Raw genomic sequence first — 19501 nt, forward strand, 5'->3', positions numbered from 1 at the left:
GACCTTCCCGATGGATTCTATAAGAAACATCACGAAGCTAAGAAAAAGAGAAATCGGGTATGTGAAGGCGTATATGCATTAGACGGTTATTACAGTGCATCCCAAGATGTCGAAAATATAGAACAGTTCGCCAAATTCAAACTGAGAAAAAACAAAAACAAGAAAAAACAGAGGACTCCAAACGTTATCAATATGTACCTGCTCCAAAAACCACTATTAGTAATATCATATGATATGGTATGATATGATATGATATGGTAAGCGTGAACTCATGTCACAGGCTTCCCTTTGTCCTTGCCGGCCTTTTTCTCCGGCCTTTTATATTTCTCCGTCATCTTCCAATACCGCTCAAATTCCTTCATACAAGCCTTATTCTTCTCCACATCTCCGCACTTCTCAAAGTGCACCACAAAGTCTCCAGATTCGAACCCTGTGCCGGCATATTTGGCTCTAACCTCTTCGCCCTCATTCTTTGGTTTCGCGTCCTTATCGCCTTTCTTCTTATTGGCGGGACTGTTTCCACCGGCGGCGACGGGGTAAGAAAGCATAACCCTTTGCGGAATGATAGCTAATTTAGCCAGAACCGTCGGATGCCATTGAATCAGATGTTCCTATCCATCTATTAGCCCAGCTCCCGACGTCAAATAGACTATTCTCAAAACGTAAACATAAGCCTACCAGAGCACTCGTCTCGCCTTCCTTGAAGTGGTAAAACCTATACAATGGATCAAACCACAAATCCAGCAAGTAATACCCAAACATAGTCGCCCCCTTCTTTCCACCTCTGTGCTTCTTCTTTCCCCATCCCATCTCATCCTTTCGTCGCCTGATAATAAAGCTATCGCTCTTAACACTCTTCGTGTCCTGCGTGATAATAAGCTGGATATCATCTGCATTTTGGCTTTTGAACGTCTTTATAATCGATTCCGGTGGGATAACAGCGTGGTCGCGCAGCATGAGGTTACCCAGGCGATTCTTGGATAGAATATGTGTCTCGAGATCCAGGCCCATGTTGATGATTAACGAGTCGGATGAGAGAAACCAGAAGGTCTTGGTGTAGGGGTAATTACTCATCGCCTCTCGGATGATTGGCAATTTATTATAACTCTACGATGCCATTATTGAACAATTAGCACATGCTACCATTATCGACAGATAGCCACTGTAAAGTCAGTGAATAGAGGAGAAGAAAATTACCTTAGAATAATGTCTTATCTTCCCAGCTCCATCTTTAAACTGATACTCATTCCCCGCCTCATAATCTCCCAAATCCCGTGCGAAAACCTCATATCCCCACTTCTCAGCATACCGTTTTCGATTCTCCAATATCCTTTTCGAGTACGCCGGCGACAGCGTATTCTTATCCAAAGCCACAACTAACACTACCGACGGTGTAGCACCCTTCGTCATAGCTGCCTGATGAGATGCGTAATCATTTTCGTTCCATCGGAGGTAGGCGAGTGTGAAGAACACACCTACGATGAGGAGGTATAGAACTCGCCTACGGCGTTTAAGTACGTGGGTGAAATATCCTGTCCGGGAGGAAGCCGGAGATGTAGATTTGGGGGCCCATTTTTCGGAGAGCTGGGGAGAGGACGATGTCGTTGAGACGGTGGATGGGAGTGAGAAGTGCATTGTTTGTCGGGAAACCCCCTCGTGGGGTGGTTACACTAGGTCAACTCGCTACGAAATGTCGGACGCCTCAGTGAGAGGAAGCTGAATAAGTATTGTTAATCGGGAGAAAGACTGTGGTAATTTTTGTAATTTGTATTAGAGATCTTTGAAGCCCAAGGAATGCTCCTTCGTGTTTAACCAGCCTGTTGTATTGCCGCCGTTCGCGGAATCCTCTCTTTCCTTCTGTTTTGTCGTGTCTTGTCTTATTCTGTTCTCAGCTTGAAACACCGCCAAACAACTACTATCGTCAATACCATAAACACGAGAGACTAAAAAAAATACAAATGTAACGAACGTTGAAATTCTAGAGAGAGAAAAAGAAGGAGAAGGGGGCAGGATGCTAATAATATATAACAGAATCGGCACACAATCAGGCAAGTAAAGGCGGCCGAAGCCAAAGAACTGAATGCTACTCTGCATGCGCCAAAAGCATCAGCACCCCCGGTCTGGACTGGTTTCAACCAGGCTACAGGTGCCCCCAGCAAGCCCTCGTCCTTGCCGAAGGAAGAAATTCCATTCGCAGCCGTTCCAGAATGAGATCCCGAATCCATGATCCAAAAAAGCTTGGTATTCTCAGATGGTGTCAGAACCGGTATGCGTTTTGATATTGCATATCTTTCAGGCTCGAGACTATTGGTATCAATCGGTAGAGATTAACCCTCCAAAAGAAACCGCCAACCATCTTCATTCTAATGATTTCGCAGTTGGTCGTAAAGATATAAATGCTCACGTAGGCAAAATCCTGGAGATATCCGATCTGACGTGAGAAATGGTAGCTACTTCGCTGGGTAATATTCGTATTTTGCTCGGTCGACTTCGCGGTGCCAAATATAGGCCTGGCGAAGGACGGAAATGGGTCCATGCAGGCTCGGATCCAAGCTTTTTTTGAGAGGTAGCGGGAGACTAGTTAATGAACCAGGTTAGGGATAATTATAAGGTGACATTCATATGGGTCAGCCGCATGCGACGGACGTCCACGGCGGGTAAACCATTAATATTTCGTGTTTCTCTTGCCCTCATTCTTCGCGCGCAGGATGTACTTCTAAACACTGTGTTGGAGATTGTTCCGGTGGTGATTTACAGAAGCTACCTAGGTCATTTTAGGGCTCGTGAAACCCCAATTTAAAATGTATTTTCTCCTTCTTAAAAATATTATTGACTTGTTGTAACAAAATATTAGATTTTTTTGCCTTGGTGGTTATATAATGCTATCTATTCTCCTATTCATAATGGTTCTATCTCTCATTTGCGTTGTGCAGTAGGTGCCTTATAATGTATGCACAAGCGCGTAGGTGCTGCACCTACAATCTTATCACAGGGTCTCAACCGTCTCAACCACGCTTATGCATTCGGAGATGCATGGAGATGTTTATAGTTTTTTTTATAGTACTATCTGAACACTATAAATATTTGATAGTGTAGTAACGTGATAAATATCATGCAACCGCACAACTCAGAACCTTCTAGGGCAAGATTATGCCACGAGATTATTTAAGACAATATCTATTTTATTCCCTCGGGGACTTCCTAAGCATGCTGGCACCTATGTAAGAAATAAGAAAATATGGGAGGGTCGTCATCAATTAATTATACAAGATATACAACAGAAGCCTCAATACGAGTCCAAGTTGCGACTTCGACGGAGGGTCCCAATAGTGATATAGTGTGACATAGTAACAATAGATAATGTTAGTGAAACACCCAAATCTGTCAACTGCAAATGATATAAGTAATAATATATTAATAATAATGTTATACCGCTAATATATTGTAGATTGGATCTAATCGGATGATCTGATCTGATCACATTAGGTCATACGCAGATCTCTTCAATCTTCGAGGCAGATATCCGCTGAGAACACTGAGAACCGTTTTGCGAAATGACTCTTTGCCCGACTGAAAGGAGGGATGTAACTCTTCTTCGCGAGCCTCGAGCCAGCTGAATTGGCGACATTCCCGTTTACAACACCGGTAGGTGTAGAGTTATTGGTCGCTAATATTAGATATGATATCAAAAATGCCCGAATATGCAAATGTGCATATGTGAACAAGTAAATAGATTGTAGAGACATCGTGATTTAGGCTCTAACCTGTCAGTTCCAAGTTCTTCGAATCAGATCCAACTTGATTGCAGTAGTAGCTGGTAGGAGCAACAGCTTGGCTAGTCTAATGTACATTAGTTCTTAATACCAATCCCACTCGCTGGTGCTAGCTTGTTAGTTAGTAGGTGTGCTGTAGACAGGCTTGTGGCCTTTGGTCATAGTTTTGAATACGAGCTATTTTGTTGGGCTGGTCTCCGAGACCAATGCGAGCTCCGTATCTCACACCACAACGGCAGTATTGATTGAAATTGATCCTTTTTTTCAATATCCAATTGAGTGTTCAGTCCTGCCATAGAGTCTATTCTTTTTTTCCTCCTCGAGGGTAGTGTCCACTGTCTGAAAGGACGAGGTCTCGCAATCAAATAATACGGCAGCTTAGGAAATAGCGTATATCTCTATACGGCACCCTCCAGGGCTCTCATTATTTCCCCATGATGGATTGAGGAAGACAACACGCCTGCTCAAGTCCTTGAGCCCCCTCTATAGCTCTGGAGACCATATCGATATCACCGCTATTCATCCAATGACTTCCATTCTTCGCCATCTGCATTGTTGACTTCGTGTTCAGGATGGAACAGCCAATACGCCCGAAGCATAAGAAGAACAGACGCCAGAGGCAAAATGCCAGATATGTCCAGCAATACGGTCAGCCTCCACCGAGGGAGGTATCAATAAGGGCTTGTCGAGGTACTAGAGCTCCCGCCCGACCTCCTACGCTCAATAACCCCCCTCTTTTTCCCACAGTCACAATCACAGACAACGAATTCGCCCAGCAGGTCAATATCCAACCCGAGCACTACAATGACGAAGTCGCTATGGAACCTGATTATTATCCCCACAAACATCTCCCAGCTATGATGGGCGCTATCGAACACCACCACCGCCACTACCATTACCTCATGCCATCTGAGGAAGAGAGAGAGGCGATGGAATACGTTATCGATACGATCGATAGCGAGCAGGTCGAGAGCGTTAAAAATCAACAAGATGATAACCCAGACGATGTTGGCGACCGTGCGGAGTTAGGAATCGAAACAGAAAACCAAGCGAAGGATATAGTTGGGAAACGATTGGACATACTCGAACAGCGACTTAACATAAGGCTGGAACATGAAAGGATGGTCAATCAGTTGATTGGCCTTCAGAATACTAGGATCGAACGCAACCAAAACGTACTGCTAGCGCGGCTAGCGGATCTAGAAGGCCGAAGAGATGGAAATATTTTGGAGGAAACTGGCGACGACGAGCCAGAAAAGAAGGAAGAAGCGCCAGACAAAAAGGAGGAGGCCGAGTCAGATCCTAACGACCGGGGAGGTGGGAAGCAGAAAGGTGGTATTAAAGAGAAGTTTAGGAAAATCTTCAAAGCATAAAGGGTGTTTCCCCCCAATCTGTGGCTGGCTTATGCAAATTTAGTTTATGCATAATTCTATACGGCTGGCTTTTGCCAGTTGACTCCTTCTATACGCTAGCTTTTGCTAGCTGACCCATACTATACGGCTGGCTTTTGCCAGTTGATTTCCCGGCTGAGTTTCCTAATTGCTTGCATACGTGTTAAGATATCCTGTAGTACTTTAATACTAGATATTTCAGGAAGGTGGATACTGCATCCCACGGCTGTATGAGTGGTGCTCGAAGATTTGAAAACAATTCCGGCGAGGGGATTTAGTGTTCCGCAATTAATGGTTGCGGTTGTCACAGTCGAGGGCCCAGAGACAATAGTTTCAGTGATTGGTCTAAATTGAACTGCGTGTACATACAACCAACCACCGAATCAACTGGCTTAAACCAGCCCTGAAAAAAAAATTCAACTGACAAAAATCAGCCGTATAAAACCAATCAACTGGTAAAAGGCCAGCCGTATAAAACCAATCAACTAATAAAAGGCCAGTTGTATAAAACTAGTCAACTGGCAAGAAGCCAGCCGTATAGAGCAACGTGAAAATCCAGCCAGTGAAAGTCATTAAAAGCAAGCATAATCGAGGCTAGCTTTGATTCATCCAATGGAGGTCTCTATGGCCTTGAGCAGGGAAATTCTGAGGTCTCGTCGCGAAAGCGGGAGTTCTTGTTTCTCGTCATATCCTGTTGGTACAGAACGTCCTCCCCAAAGGTCACCAAGAGTAATTACTGGATCCCCCTCATCTAGAAGCTCCGGGAACACGACCTACGCCAGTGTATTAGTAAGACCTTGATTCAATTGCATAGAACATGAAAAGGTTTAAAATACGTACTACTTTCTGGCAATCGGTTGTCCTCCAAACCTCGAGGGAGGCCTCGTATCCGTGGTCGGTATTCGGACGACGCATTATATTTATTAGAATGACCACTTTCGTGGCCCCACCGCTTCCCTGAATCCACAGATCTTTATCTCTGATCAAATTTTCACCTAATTCCGAAAACCCAGTCTCAAAAGCAATAGAGGGAAAAGGTGCTCCGAGTGGGGCTAAAAAGAAGTCAGGTTCTTTTGAGGATTCCGTGTATCTGCCCACAAAACCGCGGATCGCTAAACAATACTCCGTCAGCAATTGAGCCCCCCCTGATCTCGTAACCCGCCAATAGCTTATGCGAAGCCATGTAGCGGTGGGCGCTTAGTAAGGTACTTACTTGGACTGGGGTGCCGACAAAACAAGTCTGCTACATCTGGAGATAGAATTTGCGTATTTTCCCAGTTCCTCCAAAGATACATTACGAAATCGCCGGTGCATTCGTGTATGTGGTCAGGCATTTGGATGCTAAGTTGTCGGAGATAACTATTATATGATATTCTATAAGCTCAATTTCATTAGTTTCATTTTCAAATTGGAGCATGAGATGAGATTGATTCAGAGAAAATACCGTAGACGCCTCCTTTCCCACTTCCCGGTAGAAAAGAAGCTGATGAATTTGTTGGCTAATGACTTGTCTATCTCATCGAACTGGAGGAATAGAGGTTGCCCCGATGAGATAGTCTTCTGAACTGTCTTCTTCGAGGATACAAATGACGATGGCTTTGACATTGTGTCTAAGTTTGTGGGATTTCTGATGGCTTGGTTGGTGGTTGCGATTGTCTGTGGTTCTCGGTAAGATATATATAGAGATATATCTCAAAATGTCGCGTCAACCGGGCGATCAGGGACTGATCCGTTGTCATGTGACTAGAACAATGGATTACACTTCGTAGATCAGGCGGGTATAGTCTTGCACGCCCCCCTACTGGTCCTTTTCGCATGTTTACATACAAAATCGAGATTTGTGGCTTTCTTTGCGCAAGTCGATTGGGGAAGCCACACACGGGTAGCAGGGTGTGTGTGCAAGACTTTTCGAACTAACTGCATATATATATTCTCGTATCCGTATCCAAGCTCTTAACGTCAAGCACCAGCCTAAAAGACAAGCCTACATAATATATATAATACGATAACTACACAATCAGCCAGCCGCAGAAAAAAATGCCCCCGAAAGATCGACGAATAGGTCTTGCTGCGTGCAGTTAACCCAGTGAGACCTCTGAATAGTCACGCGGACTTAAGGAGAACAGTATCCAATATAGGACTTCTGGACTCACGAGCTCAGGGTAAAGACATGGTTGGCGATATTTCGCATTACCATAGCACCAGTCAAAAAAGGGTCAGATTTTTATTAAGTGTATTTTCTTTGTTGTGCGGCAATTTAAGCCCATCTATATTTTTGATCAATATGAATGATAAGTCGGTAATTATAGGTTGTTTGTACAGGATAGCCACTAATATAGGTCTGCTCTACAGAGCCCTAGGTATGACCCAGGTGGACTGTCTAAGATAGCCTATTGCAACCTATCTTGCCCTGCCTTGGCATTCTCGAGTACCAGATATACAGTTGATAGTAGGGCCAACTGTTATCCTATTACTTCTTTGCTATACTCTAACTGCCGATGCTAGATAGAAGGCCTTGAAAAGCTAGAAGTATAATTTAGTTAGGGAAGGAAACCTTTTTAAGTTGGAAGTTGAATTGGGACTGCAGTATAAAATACGCCGTTCATACGCTTCTATTATCTCACAGAAAGACGCACACATCAAATACAGCAACCCCCACTGTCACCACCGCATTGCTACACCTGTATTTCCACTCTTTTTCACGCCCATGCACCTATAAAATAATTGTGCAAACCATCCAACAAGCATACTTAGTAGATTTGGAGATATTAGAATGATAATAGGTGACAAACGGCTTGTCGGGAAAACTAGGATCTCCTGTGAACGGAAAAAGCGAAAGGACATACAATAGGAACCAACAAACAGGGCTCTTGCTCCGGAAGAATTTCCAGTCATGAATAAAGAAGAATATATGGCAGTAAAGGAATATCAAGCAAAGGGAGCAGCTAAACAGCCCACCAGCACTCGACTTCACACCGTTCGATTATACACTCCCACCCAGTATAAAAAGCCTTGATGAAAATTCTAATCTCATCGCCTCCCTTTAGTTCCCTCACAAATTGGCCATTCTTCTCGTGTCTCCCGACCTCATCAACATTGGCAGTATCATCCTGGGGTTTATCTTCATCCCACCTCCAAGAGATCTCATACTCCAACACATCTGTCACAGCCACTTTATTCCTCTGCAACAAACTCGCACACACTCTATACATCCCTCCTTTTCCATCATAATCATCATCTAGGCCTACCCCCTCATGCTTTCTCCAAACCTCAACATCAATCCGACTTCTACCCCATTGATAAGTCCCATCGATTTCCGGATGATTACTCCATCCTTGATCCCTACACCTCAATCTAAACACAATTTTCCTAACCCTCCCAGGTCTTCCACCTCCCAGACCACCTTTCCCAGCTGTATCTTTCCTCAATGCCATGAAATCCGGTATTTGGGCGACTAAGTGGAGCTTTATATCCTTGCATCCATGTCCTTCTTCTGATTCGGCACGAGCACTTGTCCATCGTGATCTAACGAATCCTCTTCGTTCGCTAATACCGATGACTTCATGTCCAAAGTACTCGGCGTAGTCTAGTATATCAGATACCAGCTCTGCGGGTAGCTTGTTAGCTAGCAATTCGGTGACGGTTTGTGCATCTTTTTCGGGAGTCGGGGTCATGATGACTGGGGAGCTTTTACGACCGAAAAGGCCTTGTCCCGGTTTGTAGTCTGGTATTTTTCTGGAAGGCTTTTTGAGGATTATATTAGAGCTTGGGAAGTCCTATAATCTGTTCCCGACTCGAAAACTAGGGGCGGGAGAGGGGGATTTTTGCTTAAGCATAGATGACCGAGGTCCTTTTTGTGATGTTTTTGGTATCGACTAGTGTCAGAACTATGGTCACATGACGTTGTTATTAGCGTTATTAGTGTTGTTGCAGTTATGGCTCCATCGCATGTAATCTAACAAGAGCAATCAACAGAACACACAAGATTCTGACAACATGGGGCAGTTTGGTTCGGTTAGATACCACCCGTATCTGGTGCAAGAATGTCTGAATAGTGTTAGGTTTCCCTTCGAACATGTCGGGTGCTCCACACAGGTACTACCTTATATAAAATACCAACTCGTAAATTATTATGCGTTGAGTATTCTCGAATCTATCTTCTGCCAGAGTTCTGAGAACTATGTTCAGACTTCGTTCTAATTCATCTATCCAGTCATTTACTTACTCAAAGCCCGTTGCGGCTCGTATCTTATCGACGTGGGTTCCGGCGGGATCGTTACGGGACTCTGCGGTTGAGGCTGCTGTATGGGGGTTGGGGCGTGGTAAGCCGAAAGTTCGTGAGAGGTATCAAGGTAGGAGAGGGCGCTGCAGGAAGGCTGGCGACGTGGTTGCGCAATTCTAAAGCCCATTCCTGTTTGGTTTCTGCATCTGCTGCTAGGAACCGTTCTCTTTTTGCTTGGTTTAAGTGCTGTACTTCGTTCTCTGTTAGAGGGTGGAAGTTAGGAGGGTCCATGTCGATAGATGTTGATAAGATACGAGCCGCTACGAGCTTTGAGCAAGTAAATAACTAAATAAAAGAATTAGAATGAAGTTTGAACACAGTTTTAAAATTTTGATAGAGGTTAGATTCGAGAACACTCAACGCACGGCAATTTACGAGTTGGTATTTTATGTGGGGTAGTAGACTGTAGCTCGACATTTTATCTAGTGCTGATCCAAGTCATCACTGGAGGGTAGCTATATAGAACACATCTAATATACATGAAGTCGGGCGGAGGACGTCCTACCGTGAAAACTCGGCAGTCGTGTTCTCAGGCCTTCCTTTCTAGGAAGTTTGTTGTCGTGTGGTATTTTGGATAACTCACTCCACGGGTCTAGGTGTCAGAAAGTGCAAAATACTAGTGGCCAACTAGGCCACGGTACCAAACTTGTACTTCATCAGTATTATAGCTTCATATACTTCTGATAGTAGGAGAGCGTCTCCTAACAAAGTTCTAAAAAATAAGTTTTCAAAAAGGAAACAACAACAATAATAATAATAATCCCATAAATGTGGTGTTTCAATATAAATTTATACATCCGATAGTCTTTACCAGTAATTAATTTAGGAAAAGAATGACAACGAATACAGATGCCGCGAGGGTTGGGTAGGGCTTGTGAGTCAACTGATAAATTTATAGGAAACAAAATTTTTTTTTTTCTCATCAATGTACTCACTCAAGAACCACGAAAAGAATTCGACCCGATTATGGCTTTAACCGTGATCTATCAAGCTGGATCCAATCTAGCATGTTGGGTTTTGAATTTTGTACCTAGCATACCTAGCAGGCGACGCTTCAGTCTCGAGACTGACGACGCCTGGCCTGGAGACTTAACTATAAGTCCAGTTACCTACTTAGGTAGCTGACAATTGCATTCATCGATGGCTCCGGTACAGGATATATAAAGTATAGTATTCGACCGACATTCTCACATCGTATTGTTCGCAGCATCAATAAGGCCTCTAATAATACAATCTTCAACAAAAGAAAGGAAAAGGAAATTAAATAGTACATGGCCATATACACGGCTTGTCATAGCCCCAAATCTACGTATATACAATTATAAAAAAGAAAAGATACCAAGGAAAGAAAAGAAAAGAAAAGAGAAAGTCAGCCATCCCAAGACAGCATCTCCAGGGTCGCGATATCAATATCTATACTATCTATACTGTCTAATACAGTACCTAATTCCTTACCCTTCCCGTCCCCTTCTCCTTCACACTCTCCTCTCCAACAACCCCTCCAAAACCCCATCTATTAACCTTCTTCTTCCTACCCTTCCGATCTCCATACTTCTCATCAAACTTCCTAATCATCCCAAGAGTTCCCATATCATCTGAGATACTGGCACTGATCTCGCCGAGTGCTTGTTCAAAGTGCTTAGCTTTCAGTATTCGTTTCTCGGGATATGCGCCGGTTTCTTTGAACACAATGTCCTCCTCTTTAACTGCTGCGAGGGCGGCGGCAACAGCGACGTTTTTAAGGTCTGAGCCGGAGTAGAGGTTTGTTCGTTCATCCGAGGCGATGGATTTCAAGTCGACATCAGCATCCAGGGTTTCTCCGTTCAAGTGAATGTTCAAAATCGCAAGACGGTCTTTCATGGTTGGCAAGTCAATCAAGATTCTCCGAGGTAGACGCTATAGAATCCATTAGCATATTGTATTGTAAGAAAACCAGTATAAATTGTTTGCAAACCTACCCTCAAAACCGCATCGTCGAGGTCAAACGGCCGATTCGTCGCCACCATGATAAATGCCGACATCTTGGCCATCCCGTCCCACTCTTTCAGAAACTGATTTATAAGCTCCCGGTGTGAGGTCCGCTGATGGTGTGCCGTTCGAGCTCCAAAGATTGCGTCTGCCTCATCGATAAATACCACGCATGGGCTCAACTTCTTTGCCAAACTGAAGATTGCCTGCGCCCGACCAGTTAGTCATATGCCTCTTCTATCTCAGTCAGGAAATAAAAATACCTTGACGTTCTTCTCGCCCTCGCCGACATACATATCGTAAACCTCACTACCACTGACCTCCAACACCGCCGCTCCGCTCTCTTTCGCTACCGCCTTCGCTAACAACGTTTTCCCTGTTCCCGGTGGCCCATAAAGAAGCACACCTGGAATCTTATCTTGCGCGAGAACGCCATACGAAAATGCCTCCGGTCTCAAAAGACTCAAGCTCGTCAGCGTCTTCAATGCATCCACCGTCTCTACTGCAGCGCGAACTTGATCAAATCCGGTCGAAATACTAGTCGGATCAATCACCCCGCCCAACAGCCTCTTCTCATGCTTATTGCACTTCCCCTTCAACTTCCTAAGCTTTGCAGCTCTTTCTTCCTCCGGTGACGGCTCTTCTTCCTCAGCGGCTTCCCTTTCTTCAGCATACTTCACCTCAGCGGTCGACCATGCAACTTTAGCTTTATCACTCCTCCTGATAACTTGAATTGCACTAGCCACATCCCCAGGTCCGATGACCCTCGGTCCAACCTCCTTCTCCCCGGGTCCGGGCACACTCCCCAAAATCGTCAGGGTCAACCGATGTACCGCGTCCAAATCCCATATCCAATCACTGGTGTTCTCTACTTTAGGTAGATTCTCAAAATGCCAATCCTTCGGAACCTCCAACATGACGGCCTGACCTTCGTCTCCACTTCTACGTGTGATCATAGCTTTAAGATGTCGCATATTGATCTCACGTATCCGTGCCTTTCGATCTCGTTCTAAGAGATATCGTGTGGCGTCCCACGGTTGCGGAGGAACCACAATCGTACGTTCTAGTATTCCTATCGAAGCGGCAGAATTGGGGGATCCCTGAAGTACCGTCAAATACGAAGAATTCAAGTCCAATCCGTGACTCACGGTCGCGCTGTTACCCAAAATCATGATCTCCCGGCCTTCTAGACGCCGTTCGTAGACTAATTTCCGTAGGATCTTGAGGAAGGTTTTCCCCTCGGGCACCGACTGCAATTCCTTGAAATCTCTAACCTGTACGATCGTCCGATTTGGCGGTGCCGTTTGAGTTTCTGAATCTGACGTAGTAGAAGTTTTCGGTGTCTTCTCTATCCCCTCCCGTTTCTTAATCCCCGAGTCGAGCATTAGCTCCAATACCGCCTGTAACCTCGGATGAACATCTATGGCTCCACCACTTGGCGGTGACCCAATCGGAAATCCAAAGGACTGCGCAGGCATCGCATCCTCTGGTTCCCTACTAGAAATGCCAGCTGTAAGACTGATAGTTCCGCCGGGAATTGTGATTTTGCGAAAGAACGATATCGGGATACCCATGAAGTTCGGGGTGTCGCTCCTGAACGACCGGGACGAGTCATCAAAGTCGGCAGGAGAGTTCTCGTCGCCTTCGGCCGCTTCAGTTTCCTCTACTTCCTCTACCTCTTCCTCTACCTCTTCCTCCTCCTCTGTTCGGGGACGATTGTTGGGATGGATGAATTGAGCATCATAACCAAGGGTGCGAAGTTCAGCCGATGGCAGAGGCGTGGGCACTGAAAATTATATTTATTAGTTTATCTATAGATTTCAATGGCGCCTTAGTGATGGAGTAAAAGTTACCAGTGATAGGAGCCTTTCCGATGGCCGAAGTCTCAACATAATCTCCAGCTATCTCGGCGACATCTTCAGCGTCAATCCGTATCAACGTAGCCCCTAACTGCCGTGCCAAATCTTCCGATATGGCATCCAGAAAGTATGTACCATTGGTCTCAGGTGTTTGGGGAAATAGCAAGATACAATCAACTGTTCTTGCGACCTTTGCTTGGTTGAAGACCGGCTTTGGAAGGGTAAGTGTAGCCTTAACAGTCGACCATATTTCAGACCACACGGCAGGCGAGAGACCGTATTTGGTGTCAAGGATAAGGGATGGCGTGAAGAAAGCAATTTCAGGTCTAGGGATGTCAGATGTTGGTGGAGTTTCGGAACTAGCGTTTGGAGGGGTAGTTGCGGGGTCTGAAGCGGGGTCAGATGGCGGGGTAGAGGACGAGGATGGCGATTCAGGTTCTGGAGTTTCAGGAGACTTCGATTCAGTATCTGCATTGTCGACTATTTTGTCTGCCTCTGCGGTTTCCTCTTCCGTCAGTAGAGGAGCTTCGTGACTTGCAGCAGCTTCAGCTTTTCGTCCTGCTTCCAACAGCTCTATCTCCACATCTGTTTCTTTACCCGGCCCACCACTAGATCCCTCTCCACTACCACCACTACTCTTTCCGTCTCTACTGGCACTACTCCCATCTTCATCCAAATGCACCTCGCTTCCATACCGATCTGCCACATCCAACTTCGACTCCCTAACCGCCAATTCCTCGGGTAGGAAAACCGCCCGTTCCAGAAACCACTCCGGCAAGTCGATTTTAGGTAACGGCTCCTCCTTCGGACGTGTAGATTTCCTCGTAGACTTTAACTTTGTGGTCGAAGACCGCGTCGAAGGTCGCTTATCGGGTTGTTCAGGATCTGACGGTTCGCCACCCGTAGTTGTTGTAGGTCTTATAGTTGATAGGACTTCAGAAGGGATCGAAACTTCAGCATCGGATACGGACTGTGTGTCGTCTGCAGCTGTAGACTCGTCATTCGCTCGCGACGGTGGTGTAGACGCTTGCGAGCCTGTTTCAACGTCCTTCGACGATGTTCTCGACTCAGCAGTCGCGGCGGTCTCCGAACCAGCCGAAGGCACCTGCGTCCGTAGCCTAGCAGATAAATGTAGATAACTGCATCGATAACAAACATATGCCGAACTATTCGGTACTCGAGAAGTTGCAGAGCGACGAAGTAAGCTTGTTGAAGTCCTTGAGTTTCGTAGCACCGTATTCAGCGCCCGTTTAGTTGCAACTTGCATCCGGGCGACTTTTTTTTTCTATTTGCGGCGAGAAGGGAATTCGATTTGCCTGAGACGTTGGCGCTTTCACCCCAGAAGCTGGTAAAGAAAAGAAGATGTTATCTGGGGTCTCGGCGCTAGAGGTCGGAGTCAACGATGGAAGAGCGATGAGGCATGTGTCCTTGCCTCAAGTATTCCGCGTGAGCTAAGATATTGGGAACTTTGTGAGGTTGCTGATTGCCGTCTATAAAATTTCTGATTCGCAAACTTTGGAGGTCCGTCGTCACACAACGCTTCAACCATGCGGCAGCTTAGTCAGCATCTTCTCACTGTGTGGCGCTAATATTGGTGACTTCGAGCAAGAAATACCCATAGGCCTAACAAAGAGCTCCGATAATATACACGTTATGGAAAGAAATATTCATAGAAGACTTAATGTTAAATTAAATTTCGCGAAGTCAGATATTTGAATTCAATTATTTTCCAGCGCAGAAAATACTACAAATTAGCATTGAAGGGTATACGTATGCATAAGTATGAGTATTGAATTCAGTGCCGGTAGCTAGATATCGCAGGTATTACCTGGAGGAATGCATTCTTCATTCTTTGACAGGAGTCCTTCAGAAGAACCCGAGAGTACCCTTGATTCCTGTAATTAGGATCAACACAGTGATCGAATGGATACAGGTAGTCTCTCCGTGTTCAACGTGATCTTCTACAGCTTGTGTAGCTTCCTTAACAACTTGCTTACGAGCGTGCGCTAGAAGACTATATTGTGGAAGTAGGCGCCTTTAATAGTTCACCTCCTCTTTCATCGGGCGATTTCACCAGCTAGTGTTGGTGGTAATATGTGTCAGGTCGAATCATGCCGGGAAGCCAGACGTATGTACGACGTGTCGTATGCTTGTTTCTATAGTTCGTATGTAGTCTCATATCACTTTGCTGTAGGATTGGACGTCATCACTCACCCGATTCGTGTACGACGTGTAATGTATATCTGAAAGTATTTCCAACATGGGAAAGTCGTAGCCTCGAATCCAAGAGATTCGTATAATTACCGGATTCATTGCAAAAACCTTTGAAACTTTGATGTGTAGGTGCTCGCTGTCATAGAGGCATCCTCGACCAGCTCCAGTCGTAAGTGGTGGTTTGATGTTTCTGATGGCAAGATATACGTAGCCGAAGGAGAATGATGATGTACGACACGCCGAGTATAGTGGGCGTAAGCTCTAAATGGATCTAGTCTCGGGGACCCTTCTTGTGCAAGGGGGGTCGAGACTAAGACGGATTCTGATTTTGGTTAAAGAGAGTTACGCGTCTTGAGACTCGGGATGAAGGTATGCCGATATGTATATTCTGTTGTATTCCCCGTCGCCGAAGGCGATATGACATCATAGGCTGCTGATACAGTCTTTTCATATAGCTGAAATGAGAATAGACGGTGGTAGAAGGAGATGAAAGAAGGAGATGAAGGAGATGAAATCAAGAAGGAGAAGGGACCTGGGGGTTCCAGGAGGCCTTGTGTAAATGCGGCCGAGCAGATTCTGGGATCAACCTTCAACTCACTATAATTTTCATTTCTGTCCACACCGATGAAGGTTACTCTGGGGCCAGAACCAAGCACAGCTCGTTATGTGTAATTGTAAGATAGCCTAGCTTAAAACACTAGACTGGCCTCGAGACTACCCATTAGATCGGTTCCCAGGCTCGAGACTCAAGCGTGCAGTGGACCTGTTGTATTTTGGATCTAGATGCGTTGTTCAAAGAAGACCAACCGTACAGAGCACCGGTCTCGAAAACGGGGGTACCTAGGTAGTCTTGTAATCAGACTATTTCCAAAGAGTCGACTTTGAAGACCAAAGACGTATGGAAGAAGAAGCCCAATCCCTCAGTCTCTACTCAGGAACCAATATCCCAATCCATATCAACCCACCCGTGCATCGTAGTGGCGATATTTGTTTCTCTCACACCCGAGCATCAAATGCATAACGTTTCATTCCACAAGCTCCAGACCCCACGCCAGTTGGGAAGCAAGCAAGCATAAAGACACAGCCACTCGGACCGTCTACCTAACACAAAAATTCCCTCTACGAAAAACTAATCCACGAGAAGACGAGATACCAAAGGAGGCAGGTCGATGCTTTCTTGGTCTCGGCTTGGACAGATTGTCGATTGAGCGCTTTCGGAGCTAGGCAGAAAGGGTTAAAAAAATTTTATGGCCCGGAGTTTGGAGCCGCTGTTGAGCTCTAGTAACATCTTTCTTGTCGGAACTTGGTGGCTGATACTATACCTCCGCAATCTATGGTCTATCCGATTTCACGCAAGGGTACTAGTTTAGATTGAAGTAGATTGATAGATCTCAACTTCTCATATAGTATTGTGGTCTCGAGGCCAGATGGTATTGTATATACAATCGGAAATATAATACAGCTTTTTATTTCGCATCGGAGTATAAAAGAAAGTCGAAACAAATCATCGGTAGCCAGCATAGAAAAAAATCTCAGCCAACCGAATCGGCTTGAAGAAGGATTATTGCCAAGCAAAGAAACAGAGTGTTAAACCAAAACACTAGAGCAATCTAGGAAATAATATTCGTCACCGCTGCAGCCCATTACACCAGCCGAATAATATAGAGCTTCAAGAGAAGTAAAAAAAAGACATGCCAGTAAAATCGAAAGAAAAAAAAAAACCGGATAGCCCACCATTTGACTCCTAAGGATAGTAAAACGCCGGTGAAACATAAAACAATCAGATATTCGCCATTATATCAGTGTGAAATATTTCCATTTTAAGCGTCGTGAATAGTTTCAATTGGTGGCCTGGCGGTATGTGTGACTCCAATTGAAGATTTATCGACTGGACTGGCAGCTCCTTCGTCGTCTGAGAAGTCGTCAATAGTAACACCGGGAACTGTCATTCCATCCTTATTGCTAGGCTCGAACAGGACCGTGGAGCTACCAGATCTCTGTCGGCGGATAGCTGGTTCTGTAGCAGAAGACCCATCTTGTCCATCAACTGGTGAAGCAGTGCCTTGAGCTGCAGTATTCCAGCTAAGTTTCGATAGCGCAGAAGCTAAATCTTCTGGCATAACGAGGGTATTTGGTGGCTCTTCATTTCGCAATTCCCAACCAACTGGTGGACTTGGAGGTGGGGAGATAAAGAACAACTTTTGTGATTCCGGAGCTTGGAGATGTTGGTCTGTTGGGGGTGTAACGGGTGTGTGGGTCCCGAAATATATTTTCATTCGGTGCCCCATCAGGAATTCGCCGTCCAGCTCGCCACGAACTTTGATAGCATCTTCTTCGGAGTAGAATGAGCAGACGATACGAGCAAAGGACTTTAGAGGAGCCCAGGAGGCGAGAGTAGCTGAGGAGGCGATAACATCTCGGAGGCCCTGGAGATGGTCCGCACGGAAGATATCGGCATCTTTAAGGTTTGTAATTAGGAGGGTGTTCGTGGGAGGAGATGGAGTCATGAGAGGTGGAATGGAGGAGAGATCGATCGAGAGGTTCGAGCGAGAAGACCGCTTGGAGGATGGTTTCGAGGATGGTTTCGAGGTGGCTGGATCGTATAATCTGAAGGTACCGGCCATACAAGTTGGCGATGTTGGGCTGGCGGGCTCTGGAACAGATGTGTTGGAAGCCATGGTGAAGATTGTATGTCACTACTCAAGTAAGTATGAGGATATCGAAGAGGAAGATATTATCTTTGAAGACTTTGAGGTTTAGTATCCGGTGATAATGATAGTAGTATTGATTGTTTGTTTCGAGGAAAGTTCTGGGAGGATGGATTTATTATATACATTACGGTCTCAAGGTGGATGTCTGCCCACAGCGGCTATGCAAAGGCAAATTCCCCATTACAAACCACACAAACCAACCCGGCACCTCCACCCATGGCCCCTCTGCTGCGGCCACTCCCAGGCAAGCTAGGTACCGTACTGTACACCAGCAATCGCTCGGTCTGAACTGGTCAATTTGAATCAGGACAAAAGCAGAATTTTCGCTTGCTGCGGCCTCGAGCTTCATCGTTAATTCCCTCGAGGAATCAAGCTGCTTGTTTTGAAAAGGTGTAGTGGCCACACAGCCTCCCCATTCGTTTCCGTTCAACAGCGCGGTCGCTTCCCGTGCGATCCAACCACCATTCTCAATTTCCCGTTCCAAACCCCAGCCAAGCTTGCTTTCGGTCAGCATGAGACCTCTCTCTCTCATTTTTTTTTTTTTTGTTTGTCTGCAGCAGCGTGCCACCAAAGAATCTTGCTCTGATGGAAGTTATCGGCGAGTCAGCGCCTGACTGTCTACCAAGTGCCTGACTTTTTAGCACGGTTAACACCTGAACATGACCTCGCGCTGGCACGAGACGTGGTTGCAGGCAGCCGGCGGCGATTGTCTTTCAAGGCTTTAGACGTTGTAGCTGTGCCTGCATCCAAACCGCTTGCTTGCTTCGGCTGGCACCGAACTTCACCCTCTTAACTCCCTTTGACCCGTCACTGACTTATTGCCGCACCGCCTCCTCTTCGGATCCCTCACCTCCCGGTGCTCCTTTTGATGTGGCGAGCTTAGCCGCTACCTTCGGAAATGAGGTTCAAACCAAAGCAGAGTCGACAACGAAACTGCGGACAGCCCAGCCTACGCAACATTAATTCCTGCGCCTGGCGATGCTCGCCCATCTTTACGCGTATAGAATCGTTACTGTGCCTGAAAACTACGTGGAGCCCGTGGCGCCCGGGCATGCCGGACAGGCGTATAGTAATACGAGCCCACTCTTTTGCATATAAGAGCGGAGATTTGACCATAGCTGTAACTAACAACTCAGCTTGCGTTATGTTAGGAGGCTTTCGACCAGGGAATGAAATATTGATGAAGAAATTGAAATTAAGAAGTTTGTGGTTAACCATATCCAGCTGAAAACCCCAACACATGATACTATAAGCCTCCCTCGAAGGCTTAGTAGAATATCATTCCACTACAGCGCAAACAGGA

At 45.7% G+C, this 19501-nt stretch overlaps 6 protein-coding genes across 6 annotated transcripts; 1 reads left to right on the forward strand and 5 right to left on the reverse strand.

The window, feature by feature from the left end:
• Window positions 1–269: 269 nt before the first annotated feature.
• Window positions 270–1635, reverse strand: DFL_006723 (uncharacterized protein; the record flags this gene model as incomplete). Its single annotated transcript, XM_067636196.1, has 3 exons — window positions 270–611; window positions 679–1107; window positions 1198–1635. 3 exons carry the CDS (start codon window positions 1633–1635, stop codon window positions 270–272), a joined length of 1209 nt encoding a protein of 402 aa, XP_067487837.1.
• A 2710-nt stretch (window positions 1636–4345) lies between these two features.
• Window positions 4346–5146, forward strand: DFL_006724 (uncharacterized protein; the record flags this gene model as incomplete). The annotated part of the gene is made up of 1 exon (XM_067636197.1): window positions 4346–5146. The coding sequence occupies one exon, from the start codon at window positions 4346–4348 to the stop codon at window positions 5144–5146; it is 801 nt and encodes a 266-aa protein (XP_067487838.1).
• A 623-nt stretch (window positions 5147–5769) lies between these two features.
• Window positions 5770–6769, reverse strand: DFL_006725 (uncharacterized protein; the record flags this gene model as incomplete). Its single annotated transcript, XM_067636198.1, has 4 exons — window positions 5770–5937; window positions 6005–6276; window positions 6378–6538; window positions 6609–6769. The coding sequence occupies 4 exons, from the start codon at window positions 6767–6769 to the stop codon at window positions 5770–5772; spliced, it is 762 nt and encodes a 253-aa protein (XP_067487839.1).
• Window positions 6770–8109: 1340 nt separating this feature from the next.
• On the reverse strand, window positions 8110–8838 carry DFL_006726 (uncharacterized protein; the record flags this gene model as incomplete). Its single annotated transcript, XM_067636199.1, has 1 exon — window positions 8110–8838. The coding sequence occupies one exon, from the start codon at window positions 8836–8838 to the stop codon at window positions 8110–8112; it is 729 nt and encodes a 242-aa protein (XP_067487840.1).
• Window positions 8839–10889: 2051 nt separating this feature from the next.
• DFL_006727 (uncharacterized protein) lies at window positions 10890–14540 on the reverse strand (the record flags this gene model as incomplete). Its single annotated transcript, XM_067636200.1, has 4 exons — window positions 10890–11342; window positions 11405–11620; window positions 11678–13200; window positions 13268–14540. 4 exons carry the CDS (start codon window positions 14538–14540, stop codon window positions 10890–10892), a joined length of 3465 nt encoding a protein of 1154 aa, XP_067487841.1.
• A 2767-nt stretch (window positions 14541–17307) lies between these two features.
• DFL_006728 (uncharacterized protein) lies at window positions 17308–18165 on the reverse strand (the record flags this gene model as incomplete). The annotated part of the gene is made up of 1 exon (XM_067636201.1): window positions 17308–18165. The coding sequence occupies one exon, from the start codon at window positions 18163–18165 to the stop codon at window positions 17308–17310; it is 858 nt and encodes a 285-aa protein (XP_067487842.1).
• Between the last annotated feature and the right edge of the window lie 1336 nt (window positions 18166–19501).

The sequence above is a fragment of the Arthrobotrys flagrans genome, assembly GCF_004000055.1.
Source record: "Arthrobotrys flagrans strain CBS H-5679 chromosome Unknown unitig_8, whole genome shotgun sequence".
NCBI lineage: Eukaryota > Fungi > Ascomycota > Orbiliomycetes > Orbiliales > Orbiliaceae > Arthrobotrys > Arthrobotrys flagrans.